Below are 22,929 nucleotides of genomic sequence, written 5' to 3' on the forward strand. Positions count from 1 at the left end.
TCGTTTAAATTGAAAATGATATTCTAACTATAAAGGTGGGAATAGAATCCAAATAAGAACATCTGTTAATCATCAACAACAACAACAAAATTACAAATAAGGTTTTCGGTCCAAACACAGTGCAAATAGAAAAATGCAGCAGAAGCACATGAAACACAAGAAAAGCAGGAAAAAAGGTGCGGAGGTGACAGAAACATGGGAAGGATTGCAGTGAGACGAAGAAATGGAGGATTAACTGGTCTTGTGAGGAAGAAAAAGAGGGATGGTAATGATGTGTTCAAATCACATTATTCATATAATGCTGTATAGATTGCTATTAATCGTTTACTGCAGCCGATCTTTCATGTTATTATCCCCTCTAAATCACTTCTATTTTGTTTTTGAGCTTTAAATGTTTTTTTGTTTTTTTTGTGAGCTTTTATTGCATTTTCTTTCCACTTCTGTCATGTTTGACTCAAATTCTCTTGTTTTTCTACTTCCCGTTTGTTTTACTCAACTTCCGTTCTGTATTTATCTACTTCCGTTGTTTTTAAAAAAATTCAATTTCCTTCCTGCTTTTTCCACCTCCCTTATCTTTTACGTGCTTTTACACCCCCGCTCTCTCCCCCCCCCCCCCCCCCCCAATTCCAATTCTCTGGTATTTTCTTACATTGCAGTGCATTCGACTTCTCAGGGCATCCACGTGGCACTACCGGAGGATTTTTAAAAAAGTTACACGAATGGTGTGATAAGTATGTGAAATCCATTTACAAGTGCATTTCCTTTGGCTTCACAGAGCTACAGTTTAAATGTAAAGGTAGTTATTTATGTTCCACCATTTGTCAGCATGTTTTCAACTCTCCTGCATGGCTGTTGCTGTTTTTATTAAATGTCTTTTTAAATTTGATTTTCATAGAAAAGCTCGTATTCGTTGCTAGCTTGAAGTGTCACGTATTAGGAGTTCCTACATAGAGATATTTCCTCTTTAAACTTCACATTTAAATGTAAAGTTGAAGACAAAGTTAAAAAATAAATAAGTAAAATAAGGTTGTGAAGGTGAGCTTTCTGTATACTGACTCCCTTACCCATTAATCATCTCAGGACCCCCTCGGACTTATCTGCTGACCATCTGGAGTGGGATCGACCCCTCAACTTGGATAATTATGGACTGAACTGTGTAAGTATTGCAGTTCTAACACTAACATAGTGATACACCAGTACTTACAATGCTATATTATCAGAACACCCTGCTGCATTTTTAAAAATTCCCAGTTTTACCCACAATGTAACACATCCTGTATTAAAGCGACAGAGAAAGAACATAAGAAAAACCTGCAGCATCAGACTCTAGACCTTCACTAAAAACAACAATAATTTCTTTTCTCTTACTGTGCCCATATCGTTGCACCCTTACACCCACATTAATACATGTAACTAAACACATGCATATCTTGTTTATCAGTGGCTGCACAGAAAACCATTAGATCTGAGTTACATAGGGAAGGGACTCAATAATCTGCTCTGACACACTACACTTGATTATGTAAGAGTCTAAAATAACTCAAAAGTGTATTCCCATGAGCAGGAGGTATTTTATACACACACACATATATATGTATATATTAAAGAGTCGCATTCTCCATTAGTCTCCCTCATTGCAAACTGTTAACAGGCATTAGTGGCCCAATTAGAAAAGACTTGGTCTAATCTTTTAAAAGTCCCAGGATAATGTTGAAAATGGCCAGACGAGAGGAGGAGAGGGGGGATGGAAGGGGGATAAAGGGAGGAAGGGGAGGAGAGAAACTCAATCTAAAGCACCAGGTGCACCTTTTGTCGACATAATCTCCCAGCCCTTGAGACCGCGCACTCACTGGCCAACATATACAGCCTTTCATACGTACACATGCTGCTTTTTCGGCTGGGGGATTTGAATCCCGAGCTGGCTCTGGTCATATGTAAAAGGGACTCCTAGGTCAGTGCGCTGCCAGAAGAGACAGAAAAGGGTTTGGTGTGTTGTGATTCGTCCACTCATGGGTAATAATCAATAGGGAGAAACCTTTTCAATTTTAATCTTAGTGATGAGTTTGCACCGGGGACAAAATTTAGGTTAGGAAGGGAGAGAGGGGGTGTGGATGTCTCAGTTACCACACTGAGGATTTTTAAGGGCATGGTTTTACTGTGAGACACACACATTTGTACAGTCCATACACAGCGAGTGAACACTAAACAATGTAGCTGTAACACTGATCCATGGTAAGGGAGGTGAAAGGTAATTTATTAATGCTGCAAAATCCATCACGAGACATACGACATCCCGAGTTTTGAACAGATCTATAATCAGCTTCAAACTGGCTCAAGTGTGTCTGTCAGTAACGTGTGTGTGTAATCATTTATGATTGCACATGTTTACAGCTATGTTAAAAGACACATTTGACCATTTGCACATGGAGATCTTTTAAAACATGGAGAAGATGCAGAGCAGCAGTAGGTAGAGGAGCTCAGTGTGCACAGGAAGCAGACCTGAGTGCACAGCCATTGTGAAGCAGGCATCTATTGATGGCTGTCAGTCAGTTTATAACATTGGTCAGGGAGGACAAAGGACTGTGCAGCTTGAAATGCTGAAAACCTTGGACTGTGCAAAAACACACACACACACACACACACACACACACACACACACACACACACACACACACACACACACACACACACACACACACACCTCTTGAATAACATTACAGGCCATGTTAATCAATGGCTCTTAGCACAGTGGATTTAAGCAGGCCTGGCGCCCCTTGTCCACAATCCCTCACCCGTCATTCTTTCAGCTCGACCCCTAAACTCCTGTAAAGCCTTGAGTGGGGACGAAGCCAAGGACGGAGCAGGCTGCTCATTGTGATTTAATCTCTCTCTGCCTCTCTCTCCACTGTGAGAACAAACATCAAATATGGCCTTCTTATCAGGCCAACCCCGCTCTATCTATCTATCGCCAATCGATGCCTCCTGTTCTGTGTGTGCAGGCCTCGGTGTATGTGTGTGCTTGTGTGAAACAGGTCTCGGGGGCCGTGCTAACTAAGGTCAAAGATCAGGTATAACCCTCCAGCGAGGAATGACAGATGTGGCCCGCAGAAAACAAGATAAAAGAAACGGAGAGAGAGAAACATGGAAGAAGGGAGCAATTTAGACCAGTTGCATGTGTCCTGAAAGCAGCAGATCAAAAATAAAAACAGGAATCGCTGTGATTGCTTCTGTCGTTTCTGCGGTAGGTATAACTTCTCCTCGGGCGCCTCGACAAGCAGAGCTCAGCTTACCTGAATGGTGGCCTTGAACAATGGACTGGAGGTTCTGTCATTGTCCAACCACCTTTCTGGAAGCGCCACCAGCTAAACGAGCAACTGTGCCGCCACAATGTGCTGAATGTGGCTCTTTTATTTAATACTTCCTTCAGTTGGGGAAATAGGAATATCAAAAACACTTTGATTTGTTTTGCTTCCTGTGAGGCAAGCGAAATAAACTGTTTGTTGAGTCTGTACTTATTCTGAAGCCCTTCCGGACCACCAGATCCAGCCCACACGCGATTGCAGAGATGCGATAAAAACACATTTTGTCTCTGCGATTAGTTTTCATGGGAATGAAAGCAAGTGTATGCATATGCATTAAAGAGTAGGACCTGAGGTGATATGACACTCTGGCTGAGCTTCTATTCACCATGAAACAGCTCCATAGAGCCGCAGAAGGCTGCCGGAGCTGCAGCAGGGGCTGCAGTGGCTCTTAGAGATAGATGGAGAAAGAGAGAGAAAGTAAAGGGGGGCAATCCTTTGTTCTGTCAAGGACTTAACACAATCAGAGTGTACAGTGTGTCAGGAGCGCACAGGCATATATCAACTTCAATCTCTTTTTAATGAAAAATCCTGCCCTCTCTAATATGTGCAAATTAACCTCTTCTCCTCCCTCCCTCCCTCCCTCCTCCCTTCCTGCCATTTCCCCTCCCCTCTCTCTCTCTCTCTCTCTCTCTCTCTCTCTCTCTCTCCCTTACAGAGGCCCCTCGACTCTCTCGCTCCCCACCGTTGTTTCTGTCCCTCATCTTCCTCCCTTTTTTTTTTACCCCCACTCTTTTGCATTGCCTTCACTAGTTTTTCCATCCCCATCCTCTTATTCAGTGAGTGAGACCACAGCAGAGAGAGAGAGAGAGAGAGGGGGAGACTCGTGCTTTCCATCTAGCTTGTTGCTTTAGCCCCCCCCCCCCCCCTCCCACCCCACCCCCCAACACCCATGCAGCAATTATCTAGATCAGTTACTTTGCAAATAAATAAATAAGTAAAAAATCATTTAATGAATAAATAAATAAACAACACAGAATAATAAGTAAAAGTCAGTGTCCACCAGCAGCATCAGCAGCAACATTAAAATTCACCCTCCATCCTCCTCGGCTCCCTTTGGTTTTTCATCTGTCTTTCTGCCTCTCTGCTCCACCACACACACACATACACACACACTCACACACGTGCGCACGCCTGATCATGCTATTACCCTGATTATCCCGATGAGTTGGTCAGATCTTCGCTTTCTCATTCTGCCCGCGCTGATTGTAATTTAGAAATTACACCTAATGAGGAATTTTTAAAAACACGGCGACCACTCTGTGGCTGCCAGCTCCACGCCGTTCCCTGCCCTAATGGATTTCCTGGTATGGAATCCATTTTTGCCCCCCCCCTTCTCTTTCTGCCCTGCAGGGGGTCGGGCTAGCCAGGCCCTCTCTTCCTTCCCTCCTCAACTCTCACCCACCCCCCTATCCCCCACACCCCTTTCCCCACTAATTGGGGGCGACTGGTTTTGGTGAAAAGAAGTCATAATCATTGTTTCTGCTGCTAATTTAAGTGGTTAAGTGTACGGGATCAGCCCGCAGGACAAGGAAATGAGTATGATTAAATTTACTTTTTTTTTTTTTTTTTAAAGTTTAGCAGCTGAAGTGCCAATTTCCATTCTGCTGTTGAGTTGAAGATTTTTCAAAGTTGAGCATCATATGGCACCTAAAACAAGATAAATGCATAAGTCGGAGCATGTTTAGTGGGTTTTGTTTGGCTTTTTCCCCCCTCTGTCTCTCTCTTTTGAGGAAACAGATCGAAAAGCATTGTTCGGGATGCTAAAAGCATCTGCTTTTCATAGGTCACAGTCTGCTTTTCCCTCCTCATTTTGCCATTAATTAAAAAAAGGGGGAACTGTGCCTCTAAAAACTGACAGAATAAAAGCATCGGAGCCTGATTTCTCTTTTATTTCATGGAGGAATGTGAACCATCAAACAGCTGAACAATAGTTTTAACCTGTCCTGCTCGTCTCATGAACACCTGTATGATGTGCGAGTGTGTTTCAGGGAGGAGGGGGTATTTTTCAGGAAGGGTGGGGGGCAAACACACACACTCACACATAGGCACGCATGCAAATCAAAGCCATCAACAGCTTGTGATGAAGTGAGACGTAGTGGCATAAACAGAGTGTGTCGTTACCATGGAAGCCACTTTCACCTCACAGGCCGAGAGACAGGAAAAAAAAAACACAAAGAGCCAACTAGACAGGGAGGGAGGAAGGAAAAAAAAACAGTAACAGACAGACAGAGAAACAGAGAGACAGACAGTGTTTCAAGCTCTCCTTCAGCAATATTTAATAGCTTTTCAAACCTTTCTGAGCTTTTTTCTCCCTCCATACTATAGTGTCTTTTCTACCAGGAGGGAAACACTGTATTTGTACAGTAAGTGGTCTAAAGAAAGGGAAAAGTTCATTGTAACGTTGTTTAATAGCCGATTGAACATTCACTGGTTTTAATGAGCACGTCCCCAAAGCTACAGGAGCAGACGTACAGTGGCCATGAGTTTGAGGATACTGGAGCCACATCTGTCCCCACTCTTTTTTGAGTCTCTTTTGTTCCTCTTTGGTGCTACTGTGGGTCACAGATTCCAGCTTCAGATGCCTTGTTTCTCATTACATTTGAAATCATTTCCTAAGCCACTCCAGTCTATTTTTCCTACGACCGTAATCTCCAGCGTTTGGATTTATGGGTGCTTTTCTCGGTCAGCGGTTTGATGCTCCACAAGCCAAATTTCTGCTCATCTCGTTTCCTCGGCGTGCAACACTTTTTATTTTATGATGACAGCCATAAACAAGATTTAAAATTCACTTAGCTGGAACTGGAACAAATCAGTGCCCGCAATTTCTCTGCATAGCACTGAAGGTCCACTCCACTCCAATTCATAACAATCCAGCCTGTTGCAGGAAATTGAACATAGCAACCTGGTCATAGGCCATCTGAGCGGAGAAGCACAAGCAAAAAGGGGTACTCCAGATATCTCCCTTCATTTGACAGAGACACTAAGGACAAATTTCCTTTCTTTATGTTTTATAAATGGGTCATCTTGGCCAAATGGAAGCCTTTATCCCTTTAATCCAGCTCATCTTCTCCCTTGGAGATCTAACAGGTTACATAACTGCTATGAAAGGGCAGCATGGAGATTAGAAAAAGAGAGAATTACCTTCAATGTCCCATTCAAATGTTCAGAATTCAAATAAAAGAGAAAAATGGTCGTTTCTGCTCATTGGAGCAGGATTTTATTTTCTAAGGTGTCTTACAGGTCAGTGTTTACTTGCCATTTCCTCGCTGTGTTGGGATTTTTTGTTGTTGTTGCTGCACCGTCTTGTCCACCTCACAGCCTGATTGCTGCTGAGTGAAAGAAGCAACCAGTCTCCACACCTTCTCCTACAAAAAGCTGGGCCGAGTGAGACCGTTCTAGCAACGCTACAGCTTTGAAGGTTTGCCAGGAAGGCTACAGGAGGTAATCAGAGGAAAATATGTCCTCTCCTCCTCCTCTTCTTTTAGACCTCCATTAGACCAGCCTGCCTCTGTCTGGGAAAATTGATTTTCTCCCTCCCCTCCTACTCTCCTCTCCTGTTTCTCCTCTTTTTTTCCTTTTTTTTTTTTTTTGCTTCTCAGGTTCCATTTGAGGCTTGTTCATCCACTCGAGAGCAGTTCTGTGAAACAGAGAGAGAAAAGAGAATAGTAGGCCACGACAGGTTGTTCACACATATAGTTACTCATCCCCGACAGCATCCATCAGGGCTTTAGTCCCATCTCTGTCATCTGCAGGTACACACAGCCCTGCGGTGCTTTACCGTTTACCTTCATCTGCGCAGCCCTTTCATTCTTCACGTCTTCCTCTTTCTCTTGCTCTTCCGCCAGTCATCACACTTTCACCTCCTCTCTCTCCTCTGTCAGAGCCAAGGTTTGGATCAATGCACCATTGATTTTCCTATCAATGAACATTAGTATGGATCAGACTGCTGCTTGCACTGCACTGCCCTGCAAACTTCACACACACACAAACAAACATGCATGCATGCACATTTGTCCACATGCATGTGTGCATACACAGAAGGTCCACTCTGACATTTTTTTTCCTGCTAAGCTAAAGTGGGGAAAAAGGGACAAACTCGATGCTGCGGACAAAGGAAAAGCAGCAGCAGAAATAAAGGAGGGTGGGTTTGATAAAAGAGAGGTTCAGGTTGAAAGCACGGGAGCCAATCAATGTGAGGAGTGACAGAAAAGGTAGGAAATTAAATCAGACTGAGCAGAGTTAGTGCTCAGCGTTAGGAAAGAGTCATCGGTCAAACTGCCTGCTAAGTCGATTCACTGCAGAATAATTCAGCCTGACTGGCAACCAGCTCAGGCTGTTGATAATAGCTGCTAATCATGACAGTGAATGGATGTGTACTCTTTATACACCTTTGGCTGTCTTTCTCATACCTCTCCCACTCACTCACGCACACTAGCAGGAGCGCACACACACACACACACACACACACACATACATCTGTCTCCTCTCTCACCCTGTAATGGGCTCTGAGTCAGGTGGAGATTGACACTTTTCATTCTGCCGTGCTCCTTTTGTGTCCAACATTGTATTCATTCCACACAAACCAACGGCGGCCTCACAGAGAGCACATTTCTGCGCACATCAGCTACATTTTGCATCAGCAAACAATGAATGAATGATTACCATCTTCAATTAACCGGGCATTCCCGGGAAAGTGGAAAGGAGAGGGAATAGAGCAGTAAATATTTCTTATTTGTTGTGCTGCCACTGGAGCTTGCTACTCAATAACAGTCATGTAGCTGTCCTCTGTCTTTGCAGCATACGACAGGGTACAAATGGACTACTTTGCCCCCCTCATTATTACATTTCCTCATATATTTCAAACACACACACAGAGAGAGAGAGTGAGAGAGAGAGAGAGGGAGAGGGGGGCAGAGAGAGGGAGAAGCTGGGGAGACTGGTCTTGATAGAACAAAGAAACATCCCTCTTTGGGAGTGCTCGCATGAAAGTTGATCCTCAGATAAGACCCCCTGTACAAGGAAACTGAAAAGCCTCAGGGCCGTCCTTCGCCCTGCCTGATTGTAAAGCGTTTTAATTTGGGCTTCAGTGGACATGTGCCAGCCTCGTCTGTCTGACCGACCCTGCCCGTGAGCCTCAGGCATCACGTGTTAGGTACAAAACAGTTTCCAAAGTTGCATTTTATTAAGTTGATGAATGAATTATTTGGCTGTTAATTAAAAAACAACTGTGTGCACTTTACAACGAACTATTAAATCCCAGTAGTCAGTAATAGAATAGTCCACTGTAGAAATTTAACGTGGCTTAAAATGTTAGAAAGAAAGATAAATTTTGCCTGCAGCAAAAAGCGCTTGTGGGCAACTGTTACATGATATCAAAGCTTTTCCTCTGCCGTTTCCAAGCATCAACAAAACAGCAAAAGCTCATAATACACACAGCAATCTTTTTTATGCTTGGCTCTTATCATTTAGTCTTCCGTTGCAGATATCAGACTGGCCTTGACTTCATAATGCCCGTGTTTCCCACGGGCTGCGGCCCAACTGTGCCTGAAAGAAATTTGCTTGTGTAACCACTTCACTGCACCCCCCCCCCCCCCTCCCAACCCCTCCCAACACAGATAGCCAACCATGAAGAGTGGCATTCTGCACAAAACAGGTGACAGGAGGAGTATTCATACAATTTATTACCAGACGTGCTGCGTAGTAGGAGTTGTTTCTCCCTGAGCTCTCCTCTGCACTGCTGCAAACCTCACACACACACACACACACACACACACACACAAAACCTGTGGGAGTTGCAGAGTGGGTGGTGGTGGTGCTGGAATTTTTTTGGCAACATGTCAACGAGAACCTTTCTAACCACAAAGTTCAATTACTCACTTAACTCACTTTGATCCAGACCCCCTTGCCTCTGTGATTGAGGCCTTATCATGTGGCTTGGCTAAAACGAGCCCTGAGCAAGCTCAGCCCTGAATAAACCATTCAACAGTAGCACGCAGTCGGAGTGCTGGCAAACCCTTGTCTGATGGGTGTAGCCAATCGTAAGGGTCGGGAGGCGGGATGGGGTACGACTCCCCAAAACCAGCAGCAACAATGCTAACAAACTAACAGGGCAGTGATCAACTTCAGAGTGTCTGCACTGCTGCAAAAACAGATGTGAGTCTGGTGTAATGTCAAGACATGAAACTGTAAAACTGTAAAACACACCAAGAAGGGGGTTGGGGGGGGGGCTTTAATTTGATTTAAATAGAGTAAATAAAAGCATCAAATATATTTAAAATAAATTTCAATAAATTAATAAAAGATCCAAAAATATGGCGGCTCCAGTGTAAGAAATCTGAGTGAAATAGAGCAAAAGAAAAAGAAAAAAAATCAACCAGTCAATCAAATAAAAATCATTCATTCATTTTCTAAACTGTTAAATCCGCTTTCTGTTTGCGCGCTTTGCCTGTAGCGGTCAGGTCGTAGAGCCGCAGTACAGCCGGGAGCCGAACAGGATGTGAGCGGAAAACGAGCTCCCGACAGCGGCCACAGGAAGAGCAGCAGCCGCTGAAAGCCTGCTTTTCACCGGTGGGGAACAGGAGGAACAGCTGCCCCTACCGGCTTCTTCTGTGAGGTTTACATGTACAGCAATACGTACGTGATTTACAATAATAATAATAATAATAATAATAATAATAATAATAATAATAATAATAATAATAAACCGGGCTAGACAGATGTGTTTTAATATAAAAATTTAAAAAATATATAAAAGATATAATTTTTAATTTTTAAAATATCAATGGTTACATTAAAAGTGGGTGAATTGCAACATTTAATACTACTACTACTACTACTACTACTAATAATAATAATAGTATTAATAATACATTTTTAATAGGGTACTTGATTATTAATTTATTTAAAATATATACCCTGCGTGTTGAAGCATATCCTAAAATAAATAAATAAATAAATAAATAAATAAATAAATAAATAAATAAATAAAATAAAATAAAATAAAATAAAAGTACGCTGGTGACCCGCAGGTTAAAGACTTTGAGCCCTGTTATTGCGTTTTACGTCAGAGGATATTTGCATTTCATACCCCCTCAACCACATGTTGGTCTGCCATGTTGTTAGTGTGACAGGCAGGTTTAAAGGAGCATAATTGCAGTCACATTGAGCTTTTATTGTCGCACACGGAGCTCCAGCCAAGCTTATTTCAAGCTGTAGATGTAGCCCGTATTCTTCTGTGGACTGGCAGGAAATCATCACGGAGCTCTAATCACCGTTACATGAGGGGGGTTTCGGGCCCGCGCCCCAAAGTCTTAATGGTAGGTAGGTGATGGTGGTGGTTATGGTGCGCGATGGTGAATCGGAGCAGCCATGCGCGCTCTGGCGAATGCGAGCCGTTCAAATTTCCATATATGTCCTGGGAGACCCCCACACCACCACCACCAGCCCTCCTCTTTTTCCTCACACACACACACACACACACAGGGGGGGAGAGAGAAAGAGAGAGAGCCTCCCCCCTCTTGTCTCCCTCCTTTCTTTGTTCCTCTCAGATGATTCCCCTATAAGCTCCCCACAGGAGAGAGAGAGAGAGAGAGAAACCACACCAGTGCCACCAAGCGGCGATGAGGCGCGTGCCACCGTGCGCGCGTGCTCTTTGTTAGTCAACTGATTTCCACCACCTTGGTATTTTATACAGAAGTCTTCGCGACGCTTAAAAAACCATGAAACAAACACAGCCGGGGTGAGATCGCGACACTTTAAATTCAGGGTGTCGTCGCATCGAGCCGCTGCTGAAGTGTCCTTGAGCAAGACACTGACCCCATGTTGAACTCTGGGGTGGAAGCAGGGTGGGAGGTGTGTGTCAAGGGAGGAGGGGGGGGGGGCGGAGGGGTCTTCTGTCCTGCGGAGATGATCATATTATCATCAGGAGGGCGCATCCGAGACTCTTTCTGATTTCTTTTCCACCGGCGTATCTGATGGATTAGGCAGCAGAATGATTCAATAAAGCGGAGACTATAGGCTGCCCGCGACGCTAATTAAATTAGCTTTATGTATAACTCAGTTAATGAGCTGCTTAACGGCGAGACGTTAATTACAGATTCTATATGGGTCCCGCTTCTTTGCTTTCCTCGCACATCCTGGAATTGGGATGAATCACATATTCGCACGTTTAATTCAGCCAATCTGCTGCTTTGGTTATTTATTTATTTATTAATCGCTTTGTCTTAAAAAATACTTGTGAGATTCAATAAAAGATCTGCAGGCACAGGGAGGCAGAAGAAAATGGGGGGGGGGGGGGGGGGCGCTTTTTTCCCAACAGGGGGCAGAGTCACTACACAGAAATCTGCTTCCTCTCTCTGCCTCTGTCACGTACGCACACGCACTCGTGGCGACGCTTCGAGACCTGTTGTGTTTCCCTGAAAGCAATTTTCATCCAAATAAGCAGCTGCCTTTAAAATAAATTACCTTTTGAATATGCTCATATATTTATATACACCTCGGTTGCGCTCCGCTGTTTGTTTGTTTGTTTGTTTGTTTGTTTGTTTGTTTGTTTGTTTGTTTGTTTGTTTGTTTGTTTGTTTGTTTGTTTGTTTGTTTGTTTGTTTGTTTGTTTGTTTGTTTGTTTGTTTGTTTAACAGGACCAGGTCGGGGACGTGCAGCTCGCTCCTGTGTTTCTGATCTATGGTAGAAAATGAAGCTGAGAGTCTGACAGAGAAATCACTTTTTCTTTTCTTTTCTTTTCTTTTCTTTTCTTTTCTTTTCTTTTCTTTTCTTTTCTTTTCTTTTCTTTTCTCCCGGGAACAATGGTTAAGTGATGCAATGTTTGGGTTTGGAATCAGTTTACAGTTTTACAATAAAAGCGATAGATATGAATCACAGTCAGCCTGCTCGGACTTATTCTTTATTCTCATAGGGGCCTCATTGTTACACCGAGGTCCTGACCCCGGAGGCGGTTATTTGGGAGTTGTGGTTTCTTGCTCCTCCATGTTTAATTGAAGTAAAAAAAAAAATAAAAATCTCATTTGGAGCTGGAAAAATGCAAGGAATCAATGTGCGAAAATGCATATAGGTGCTTTTTTTTCACCGTTAAAGTTTCATTCGTTTCACTTGAATGCTTTCATAAAGCTCTTTGCTATTTTCATTTTATTACATTGATTTTAGCTAATGAGTGATCAGGTTTACTTACATTTTTAACTCACAAAAAAAAAGTTCAATAAATGACTGTATTTTAAAGATGTGAGCTTTTGGTTTGATGTTAGATTACCAACTTTGGTTCAATCTCAAATTGCCACTTCTAAAAAATAAATATAAAGAAAAAAAATGTATTAAAACTAAACATGTATTAATCCCATTGAAACAGTTTGAAATGATTGTTTGATGTTTTGTTCCAGGATATGAGAACTTTCTCACTGATCTTACTCTGCACATAAATGTGCGCTTTTTAGTTTTAGCTTCCTTTCTTCTTCTTCCTCTTCTTCTTGTTTTTGCTAGAATATGTCAAATTTTTCAGTTTGTGCCTGTAAGCTCACAGATTATATTTGTGCACAGTTTAAGCACCAATTTGTCAGTGAAGCTAACAGCAGCTTGCTTTAGTTCGTTGTAAAGTCTCTCTTTTTAAAATAGAGTTTATTATCATTTTAAACCTTTGCACAATCTTTTACACTTTGAAGGCACACTCAGTGGAATCTGTGGGTTTTGCTCTGCATGTGAGAGCTGTAAATAAGTCAGACAATTTAAGAACATCACAGATCTAGATAGATATCCATCTCACTAGCTAACCCTGCTTGTTATTATTCACAGTGTGGATAATAACAGTCAGATGTCCATCAGCGTTGATTAGGGAAACAGAATAAATGGAGGGTGCTGGAAGTGTCTCTGCTTAAGTAAAGGACAAGAAAAGAAAAAAATCAGTTCAGCATATTCTGAAATACATTTACATTACTCTCAGTTTGTCTTAGTTACCAGCATCCACGCTCAGGCAACACACATACAGACTGGATTTATTCTCTAACCTTTAGACATGAAAGTCAGGCCAAGCATGCGCTGACAGTTTTGTCTAAAATCAGGCCACAAGTAACCTGCTCTAACCCTGAATAGTTTTGCTATATAAACTCCTGGATCTATAAAGTTCAGGTTGTGTTTCAGTAAGATTTCTGCTCATGTTTAAAGCTTTACTGCATGCTGAGAAGCCGCCACACATGTCTGTATTTTAGGATTTTAAAGGAATCCTGTTTAATTCAGCTCCATTTGATATTTGGCCAGAATGGAAACTTTAAAAAAAGGACAGGCAACAGCTAAACCAGCAACAACTCAAAAAATCAGCAGCTCACAATTTAGTTAATTTCAGTCTTTTGGAGGAAAAAAAAAAGTGTTAATATCAGCTCCCCTTCACCTTTTCTCCCCCTTTGCTTCTGGCTTTTCTATAATAAGATCTCAACTCTCTGTGTGTGTTTGTGCTTGGCAGGGATAATTAGTGATAATTAACACAAAGATTCAGCACTTTTATGAGGTCTGTAATTAATTTACATTTTGGGAGTAATAAAACTGGTCAATGTAGAAAAAACAGGAAGATCAGCCCCTGTTTGAAGGAGCTGCTCACTGAAAACCATTAGACTTCTACTTCTTCTGCTTCTTTCATGAGCAGTTTTGTCTTTTATCAGCAGTGTTGTGTTACCATTAGTGTATGAATGTAATTGTTGAAAAGAATAATTGAACTTTACCCTGCTTATGTGAGCACACAGAGAGTTATTACCAGTTTTGCAATAAAGCAGGTAACTAAAATTTAACAAAAGAATATTTACTGCACTGTGCTGCCTCCCTTTGCAAAAAATGAGCTCAGGCAAGATCAGCACGGATGCTTGTAAATGACTGCATTTCCCCTGAATGTGCTTCCATGTAAGAGAAGAAGGTGATTAAGGTAAGGAAGCTTTCTCTGTTTACATATAGCTCGTTCACGTGGTAAAAAGCCACAGGCCAAACAAAACAAATAGTCTTCAAGAGTGAAGACAGCAAATGTAGACAACGTCACAGGAACGATGGCAGGCAGTTTTCTTGATTTGTGTGCTTAATGATTGGCTAAGAGGAGAATATGCGGTTGTGGAAAGAAATGACCGAATGCATCAAAAAATAATAAAATGTATGCATGCTGTCAATCCAGACCAGAGTCTGCAGAAACAGATCTGAATGGCAGGTTACAAGTACAACTCCATGTTTACGTCAGACCTCGTTTTGGACTTTATTACAACAGAAATAAATACAGTGACGGTGTGTGACCTTGTGTTCTCCCAACAAGCTGGTTCTGGAAATGCCTCGGTGTTGACACATTTTCTAAGGTCACGTTACCCCGGCCTCTTCTTAAAGGGGATGTTTATAGTTTGTTTTTTATGTAAAGACAGACAGTGAGGAGGAATTATGGGTTAAACAATGAGATCATTTGACTTCACTGGCCCTCATTCAACTATGGGTTAATCACGAAAAGAAAAGAGGAACAAAGCGGAATCGATTACAGTGCAGATACAAAACTTCCCTTTGGCATTTAAAAACACAAAAAGCAGGGATGTGTTTGTAGGTTATGTGTCATTGTTAAAGAGGTTGGTTTTTTTATATATATAAAATGAAACAACTTCATCAGCAGTGTCAAGGATGGTAAAGGTTAAGAGAAACTGTCCGTTGAGTTGCGCATTTAACAGCCACAATGACGCAGAATAAAAAGGGCACGCGTGTGGTTCACGGTTCGTTTGTATGTTAAACAGATCAGGCAAAATAAAGGGTTAAAGAGAAAAAACAACACTTATGATTAAGTATTAAGTTTTAATTCATGAGCCCGAGTTCGAATATTTTTATTCATATTTAATTTTTAGCTAGACTTTTATTTTGAAGGTATTAGAAACCGCTTGTAAACCACATTATGCGATGTATTCAACTGTACATGTCTAAAAATATTGAGCCTCGGTTAATCGCGCAATGTATGACCGGGAAATTGCGAATGTTTGACGTCAGGCTCGTGACGCAGATCCCCAACCAAAGTTGGAGCAGGAGGTTGGAGAAATCCACGCACTGCGACCTATCTTGGAGGAAAAAGCACGGCGGCACTGAGGGAGTGAAGGCTAATCTATTTCACAACCCGACCCGGAGCCAAAATGGACTTTGGACAAAGCGCGGAGTCAGAGGTCACTCCGATAGCTGCAGCGTGTGTGGCCGAGCAATAGACCGCAGTCCAGAGCATTCCTAGATAATGAACGGCAGGCAGACCACGGTCTCACTGAGAGGATGCGATGCTGTCTAAAATTAGCGTCGCAATTTATGCAACCACCGACAGACAACAATTGACAACTATAAATGGATTTGATATCTTTTTAATTACTGCAGGAAGTCATAAAATAAAAGTTTAAGCATCCGAGCTGCACAAAGATGGAACAGACAGCTCGAGGGGGCAAACTCCAAGTCAAGAAGAATAAAGAGTAGCCAATAAGAAGTCAAGTGCTCGCTGATTTTGTAGTTTCCATGTGCAAAAGTGAATTTCTTTTCTTTTCAGTTCGTGGCAGTTTTATACTTTTCACTGGATTCCAAGCCTGGACTGCGTTACGCACCGACTCCACATATTTAAGGCTCATAATGGAAATTTAAAAGTGACCTATTTACGGCTCACCTCATGACTGCCTCGAGGCTTGAGCGAGGAAGTTTCCGACACGCGCAAAAAAAGAAAGACGTCACATGTAATAAATACTAAACGCCCTGACCGAAATGCTTTGGCGAGCACCGGGGAGCAAATATGAGCTGTGTAGAGTAACTGCCCCAAAAAGAAATGCGTAATGCCAGCTCAAATGCGAAGTGGGTGAAGATGCCCGTCTCGAAGGCGTAAAAAAACCCTCGTTTCATCTGTTTATCTGGATGTGTATATTAGATTTAGCATGAGAACCCAGCTGTGCAAATCAGATGGTTGCTTTAGATAACTGTATAGTTGTGCAAAAAAAAAAAAGATCCTGGAAACCGCTGAATGAGTAAACGAATAAAAGTATGCACCGTGATATATATAGCAATAATTAGTGCGCTAAATCTGATTTGATAATACAATGACAATATTACACAGTCCACACCTCAATAAGTCGCCCACGATCGCATCTGCTCATCCTGGTCCGTCCCGACCTCAGAGGGTGGAAGACCGTGGCATTGTGCTCGTTCTCAATTAATAGATTAGACACGATGTAGAAATATCAGAACTAATACAATACAGACAGAGTTGTGATGAAGAAGGAGTGGGGGTGTCTTCGCTCTGACGGCTGGACTGCATAGCATGCAAAGTCACACTGTAGCACAGCTGTACGAAGTGTTACAAGATGTTGATAATGTTGCTCATCATCTGACACGATCCACGTCTCTGCTATCTAAACTAGAAATGCTTAATCTCACCCCCACACCCTTATCTCCCTTACATGATCTATATCCTCCCTAGAACCAGCCTATTTATTTGTGTCCTCTATAATGGACATTTGTTTCTGGTCTAGATATAATTTTGAGTTATTTGAGCTACCCTACTAAGTCCTTTACTAAAGGGCATCCTGGGCTTTCCATTGATATCTCACGTGTTTGGGTGGCAGGAAATTACAAACAAGTTCAATAGGAAGCTTATCTTTTCTTCTTTTCTCGGGAGGATATGACCTAAAAATCTTTTTTTTTAACCTGTGTTGCACTTCACCACAGACTCCCGCCCCGTACTTTGTGTATCTGGCTAAATAACTGAGCAATACTGACCGGCAGCAAGTCATAAACCCAATATCCCAGTGTCAGTGTAATCGCTGCTAAACGCTTGTGGATAATATTGCTCATAGAGAGGTATGTGTGAATACTTGGAGGTCTAGTGGTCTAGTTAATACCGGGGACAACTGTAACCCGGTAAATCCCACAGTCAGAAACCAGCTATGGGGATGATTACACTGGATATAGGGTACAAATCTAAATAAAACTGCGTGGCAAAGCGTTTAAACGTATCCGTGGTACCGACAATGGAAAAGCTTGGGGGTCGCAGATGTTATTATTTATTTATTTATTCTTTCGCTGTTCTGTATATCACTGATCCGACTGGAGGATAAAACAGCAGTGATGAATCGCACAATTAAACAACAAACCTAGATTAATACAATAAATGAATGAACGTCTTCTCGGAGATCCACAATACGCTGTAGTGTCTTCCCCATTCAGCAGCCCCGAGTCTGCCTCTCTCTCGCTATAACCTCCCACAGCCCTCTGCTTCTCCAGATCAGCTGATCCGTCACGTGGTCTGATGTCGTGGGTCTCCCTTTTGCAAAATGGAGTTGTCTGAGTCTGTGCAGAGAGGGCTACAGTCTTTAGCAGACCAGTCCGTCTTCGACCACGGCAGCTTCCAGGTGCTGGTGGACGTGTCTTTCCGGAGTCTGCTCTCCTCTCACGGCGACCCCACAGTCCTCGGTGAGCTGCTGCCTCTCCGCGCGCCGCTGCTTTTGTCTCCGCTGTTGCTTCCGGTTTCTCTCCGGGTGTGAGCGTGCGGCGGAGCTGCCTCGGTGTTTGCGGATTTTTACGGCTCTGCTGCGCGCTGCGAATTAACCCGATGGATCCCTGCGTTTATTTTAAGACATTTCACGAGTCCGAGTGGCCGCCTGCTGCCCATCAGCTGCTTTAAAGCGACCCGAGTCTTTTCGAGCTGCCTGCTTTGCATTCAGCAGCAGTCGCACAATCACACACGGCCACTCGGGATCCCTTTTGTCATTTAAACTGGCATCAAGTCCGCTCGGAGTATTAGAAAGACCACGATGGTCATTTTAGACTCTAATAGTCCGATCTGATCTCGGACACACATCCGATTGACGGCTGTAATCGCTCTCAGCAGACCGGCGAAGCGCCCTGCATGCTGATGCTGTTAATCGGCTCGAATTTGTCTTGTAAATATAAATGATGCAAAATGACAGCAGACTTTTGCTCGATGTAGGTTCTAGTTTCATCACAGCTGCTTCAGCTGTTTTCACAGGCCATGTGTCGTCTAACCTCTGCGGCACCCAATCCCATTTTTACTGCGGAATTATTTAGAAAGTGAAGTACTCACTAGACAAACAAACAAAGGACCCCCCACCCCCTCCACCCCACCCCAGGCTGATGCAGCACAGGGGGTCCCATTCACATGCAAATTATCAATGATTTCCATTCTGCGCGTCAGTGTGGAGAAACCAAAGTATATGGACCCTGCATCAGACGTACACGAATTGGCTTCTCTGTTCCGCCCAGTAAGAATGTTGTAACAGCAGCATTCCTCATTCCGTCTTTCTGTTTTTTTGTCATTTCAGATCAGCCCGAGTTTAACCAGATAGACCAAATCCTGCTGAAGCAGAGCCACACAGCTGCCGTCACCTTCATACTGGAGGCGGTCAAACAAAACGCAGACCAGTCCACGATAAGGTACGAGACGGCACACAGAGCATTTACTGTCCACCCTGTGTGCAGGTGGTGGTTATAAATTGGACACAAACAACCTTATCTGTTGCCCGCATGAGAGTCTCCCTCCCATAACACACGTAACAGCCTGTCCTTATGATACAGATGGATCCTGTAGCCTACACTGCCTACACTTTCTTTTGTTTTCTTTGTGTGTGTGTGTGTGTGTGTGTGTGTGTGTGTGTGTGTGTGTGTGTGTGTCGCCTTGTTTGACCCTGACCTCAAACCTAACCCTTTCAAAGCGAAGCACCTGAAGTAGCGCGCTATTTACAAGCAGGTCATTTCATGACGTTGAGCCAAAACCGCGCTGTTTTCATGCCTCTAACAATATGCAAGGAGACAATACTTCCAGAATTCACCTCCAAGGGGACTTTAAGTGTGGTCTTTATGTATAATTACTGCAGAACAAAGCGACTCGGGGTTTTAGTAAAGCATCCGTTGAAGTTCTGAAGCTCGATGGGATGTTCTGTTCGTGTAGCAGGACTTATTATTCTCATCTTGAAGTAGGTATGAAGGAGCTTGCAAGCTGCCAGTGGAGCCATAATGTCTCCAGCAAATTAGTGCTGTAGTTACGCTGTTATACTTGGATCTGTGGTATTATTTATACATCTCACGAGTTTCTCATATGTAGCATTTTTTCCTCTTTGTTTTGTGTATTTTTTTCAGCTGAAGATTTTTTTTCCCCACTTGATCCAAGTGGTGTTGGATGTTCTAGGTGTAGAGGATGAACTGTACGCATGTCCCGAACAAGCAAGCGTTAGTTTAAAGCTGCAAACGCTTTAGATTTCTATTATATTATTATATTATTATTACTGTTATTATTAATAATATTTTACTCATTGCTTCTCCGCAGTCTTAACTGCAAGAAAGTCGGTTTTCAAAGTCTGCTCACAGAACCTGTGCAACAAGCTGAATTAAACTAATTGTTCCTTGGAATTGGATGACGAAAGGAATGCATGCAATTCTGCTATCTCCATATGAACTCCCTGCTGCTTTATGTAAAGCTGTCTAAGTGGACTTCCTTTCTGGGAACCAGCTGCGTTTTAAAGTATTGTCTTCTCCGTTCAGTTCCAGCCTTGAAGAGCTCACATTCAGCGCAGACAGAACAGAAATATTCTACAGCGCATACCAGGTAGCCTATATTCAAAACTAGGACGCATTTATTTCATCCTTTTTTTTTCTTTTGTTTTTTTGCCAGACTTGCCAGCAGCTAATTGGTGCTTTTTTGTTTTGTTTTGTTTTGTTTTGTTTTGTTTTGCAGAAACATAAAAAAGATTTGGAGCGTCTTTTAGCAAGGTAAGGCATCGCTGCGTGGTTCGAGCTGGCAGTGCTTAAGAGATATAGGGGGGCTCATGTTATTTTAAGGTGTTTGCTTCGCTCTCTGGGGATGCCATCACAGCCTACTATTGCCTAGGCTTTGTTTGTTTATTTATTATTTATTAATTACTTAATTGTTTTGGTAAAACTCGAGTCGCAAATTTGCACAATTATTAACCGAATGATTTGACACGTTGAAAACTGGATATTCGAGGTAACGTGGGAGGAAGAGGAGGCGAGTTGTTGTTCTAGTCAGTATTTAAGCTTCTCCGCGCCAAGATTAACTGACTTGTAAATGTGGATTTATGACGTGCTAACAAACAGCTTTTTGTAGAAGAGCCACCATATATGCAAACGGATTTAACTGCAGAAAACCACCTGATGCGTAAAACCCCTGTGACGCACGGCAACTTTAAGAGTTTTTAAGAGTTTTTTAGGAGTTTTGGTCATATCATTAATTCTCTGCCTCCTCGCCGAATGAATGGGCAATATTTTCTACAGAAGCAAAGATGACTCAGTCTCTCCTTTCTTTTTCTTATAGCATAGGAAGGGGTCTACCTCACATTACCGACGCTTCGTGGCGCCTGGAGTACCACATGAAGGTGAGATCGCGAGACTAATTTCTGTCTGTTAGCGGTATATCATTTGTTGTGTGTTTCTAAAATGTTGCTTCTCCCACAGAACGGGCAGGTGGATAAAGTCAACGATTCTTTCTATTTGATATCACTGAACACTGAGGTAACAGCCGCAGCTTTACTCTTCTACTTTCCAGCATTTATATAAAGTCTGGTATATTTCAATGGGTAACAGGACGCTTATGTTTGCTCCTTCTTTCTTCCTTCCTTTATTTATTATTATTATTTTTTAGAATGAAGGATCCTCAGAGGACATCAACTTTACTTGCACAGTGGAGCAGCTCCAGGTAGAGGAAAACTCTTGGGGTGGATAATTGTCTCGCAATTGCGTCGTACCTGTGCCATTACGCACTACAGTCACATTTATTAGCAGTCCTAAACAATCTAACCACGGAACGTATTGCTCTGTGGTAGCTCTCCTTATCGAAAGGGGTGTGGATCTTTCAGGAAAAAAGTCAACGTGGGAAATTGTAATATTATGTCCATGCGGTAGCTATTTTTTTCTTCACGGATTCTGATTTTGATTGAGACAGAATCGCTACGATCCATCCTTTACTGCAGCTCACTTTAACAGAAAATAATGAACAGACTTGAAAAAGGTTAAAAATGTTTTGTAATCATCGTGGAAACATCAGCAGTGCCTTTTATAAAATCAGAGACCTGCTGATATCAGCGGCTCTGGAATGATTGGATGAATGCAAGCCGTCAGTCATCTTCAGTCTAATCAGCCTGAATCTAAAGTCGGAAATTAGTCTAACCATTGTGCATAAATAATATATCTTTTTATATAAATGGATAAATGTTGATCGGTGTCTGCCTTTTCAGGATTTGGTGGGGAAGTTGAAAGACGCCGCCAAGACTATGGAGAAAGCCAGTCAGATGTGAAGCTTGTGTCCACTTTCGTCCCCTTTATACCTGCCACTGATGTGTCACGTGTGTTATCAACCCAACAAATGTATTTGAAAGAAAAATAAAATCAATAAAATCGTCTTTGTTCTTTGACTGATTTCAGGATTTTGGTGTGTTACACGTCTTCCAAGAACTTCCCCTTTAGGACTGGAGAAAAATATTTTATTAAAAGATTAATTTGAACGTGTGTACAGTAAAGAAATTACACCCTCGCGTTGTTTAAACAGCTTGTGTAGGATTTCTGACATAGCTGCACGACAGCGGTGTCTTTTTTTCTTTCTTTCTCTCGAAGTATTTGTTACCACAAGAGTTTCAGCCCAGCCTTTCTTGAGATCTCTATTTTTAAAAGGCTATTATCAGAGATCTACGGCTTTCTCGCGTCATGAGAATTTTAGTCCATTCACTAAAAAACAAAACAAACAAACAAAAATAAAGCTCCCCGAGCTTTTTTGCGTCCACCTCAGCTTGAAAAGTTCAAAGCTCCTCAGCTGAAGCAGCACGGCGGCTCGGATTCCGTAAACATCCGAGATGCCATCGTTTTCAGCGGAGGGTTAAGGCTCCAATTCATCAAGTGTGGAAGTTTATTCTTCTTCTTTTCTGCACAGCATGTCAGGACAGACTGTGACAAAGGTTTGACACCAGGGCCATTTGTCATATTGGCGTATTTTCCACCAAGTGCGTGGGATCTTCAAAGCAATGAGCTGGATAGCTTAAGAAGACAGCCACTTGGTACCTCAATAGACTTTGATGCGTTTGATGGTCAAAACGACACGAAGTTGTGAGAGCGCGTGTGCTGCTGCTGTTATTTTTGACATCAGAGAGAGGGCACACCGAGAGCCTACTTTCTACATCTGCCTGCTCCAACCATTGTGCCCTTCTCTTTCTTTTCTTTTCTTTTCTTTTAAATTTTGGATACCCATCAGGACATATTGAGCCTCATCGTGCTGAAAAGCGACCCAAGCTGCATGGATGTGCACCGTGTGTTATTTTAAATCATGCGTCACACTTAAAAAAAAAAAGACCAGAATAGACCGACAGTAATTTGTGAGCGCCCTTAAGCAGCTTCTCGGTGTCGTTTCAGGTCGAGAAAAAGGCACAAACCGCTAAAATAAAGATATGTTTGTTAAAAACGCGCCCATCGCGTGTAAATCAGCCTTTTTTTCCTTCACGTCTTTGCTACTTTGCACATACGTAGATCAGTAGAAACAGCATACACCGACAGTAATTTCTAGGCACCCTTAAGCAAC

The 22,929-nt window shown here is 42.5% G+C and overlaps 1 protein-coding gene across 1 annotated transcript; it reads left to right on the forward strand.

Annotated features, from left to right (window-relative positions):
• Positions 1–17,622: 17,622 nt before the first annotated feature.
• Positions 17,623–21,775, forward strand: commd3 (COMM domain containing 3). The gene is made up of 8 exons (XM_085468594.1): positions 17,623–17,804; positions 18,674–18,785; positions 19,890–19,953; positions 20,083–20,117; positions 20,680–20,740; positions 20,820–20,876; positions 21,007–21,060; positions 21,599–21,775. The coding sequence occupies exons 1-8, from the start codon at positions 17,666–17,668 to the stop codon at positions 21,656–21,658; spliced, it is 582 nt and encodes a 193-aa protein (XP_085324720.1). The 5' UTR covers positions 17,623–17,665; the 3' UTR covers positions 21,659–21,775.
• The last annotated feature ends 1,154 nt before the right edge of the window (positions 21,776–22,929 follow it).

Source organism: Copadichromis virginalis, linkage group LG9, assembly GCF_057382275.1.
Source record: "Copadichromis virginalis isolate Kocher_CV1m ecotype Utaka linkage group LG9, C_Virginalis_male_GT1.1, whole genome shotgun sequence".
Classification (NCBI taxonomy): Eukaryota; Metazoa; Chordata; class Actinopteri; order Cichliformes; family Cichlidae; genus Copadichromis; species Copadichromis virginalis.

Bases quoted from the DNA above. Each gene is read 5' to 3' on its own strand.
- commd3 (XM_085468594.1), top strand. From the start codon at position 17,666: ATGGAGTTGTCTGAGTCTGTGCAGAGAGGGCTACAGTCTTTAGCAGAC. The intron at 19,954-20,082 runs GTAGCCTATATT...TTTGTTTTGCAG, and splicing joins TATTCTACAGCGCATACCAG to AAACATAAAAAAGATTTGGA. The intron at 20,118-20,679 runs GTAAGGCATCGC...TTTTTCTTATAG, and splicing joins TTGGAGCGTCTTTTAGCAAG to CATAGGAAGGGGTCTACCTC.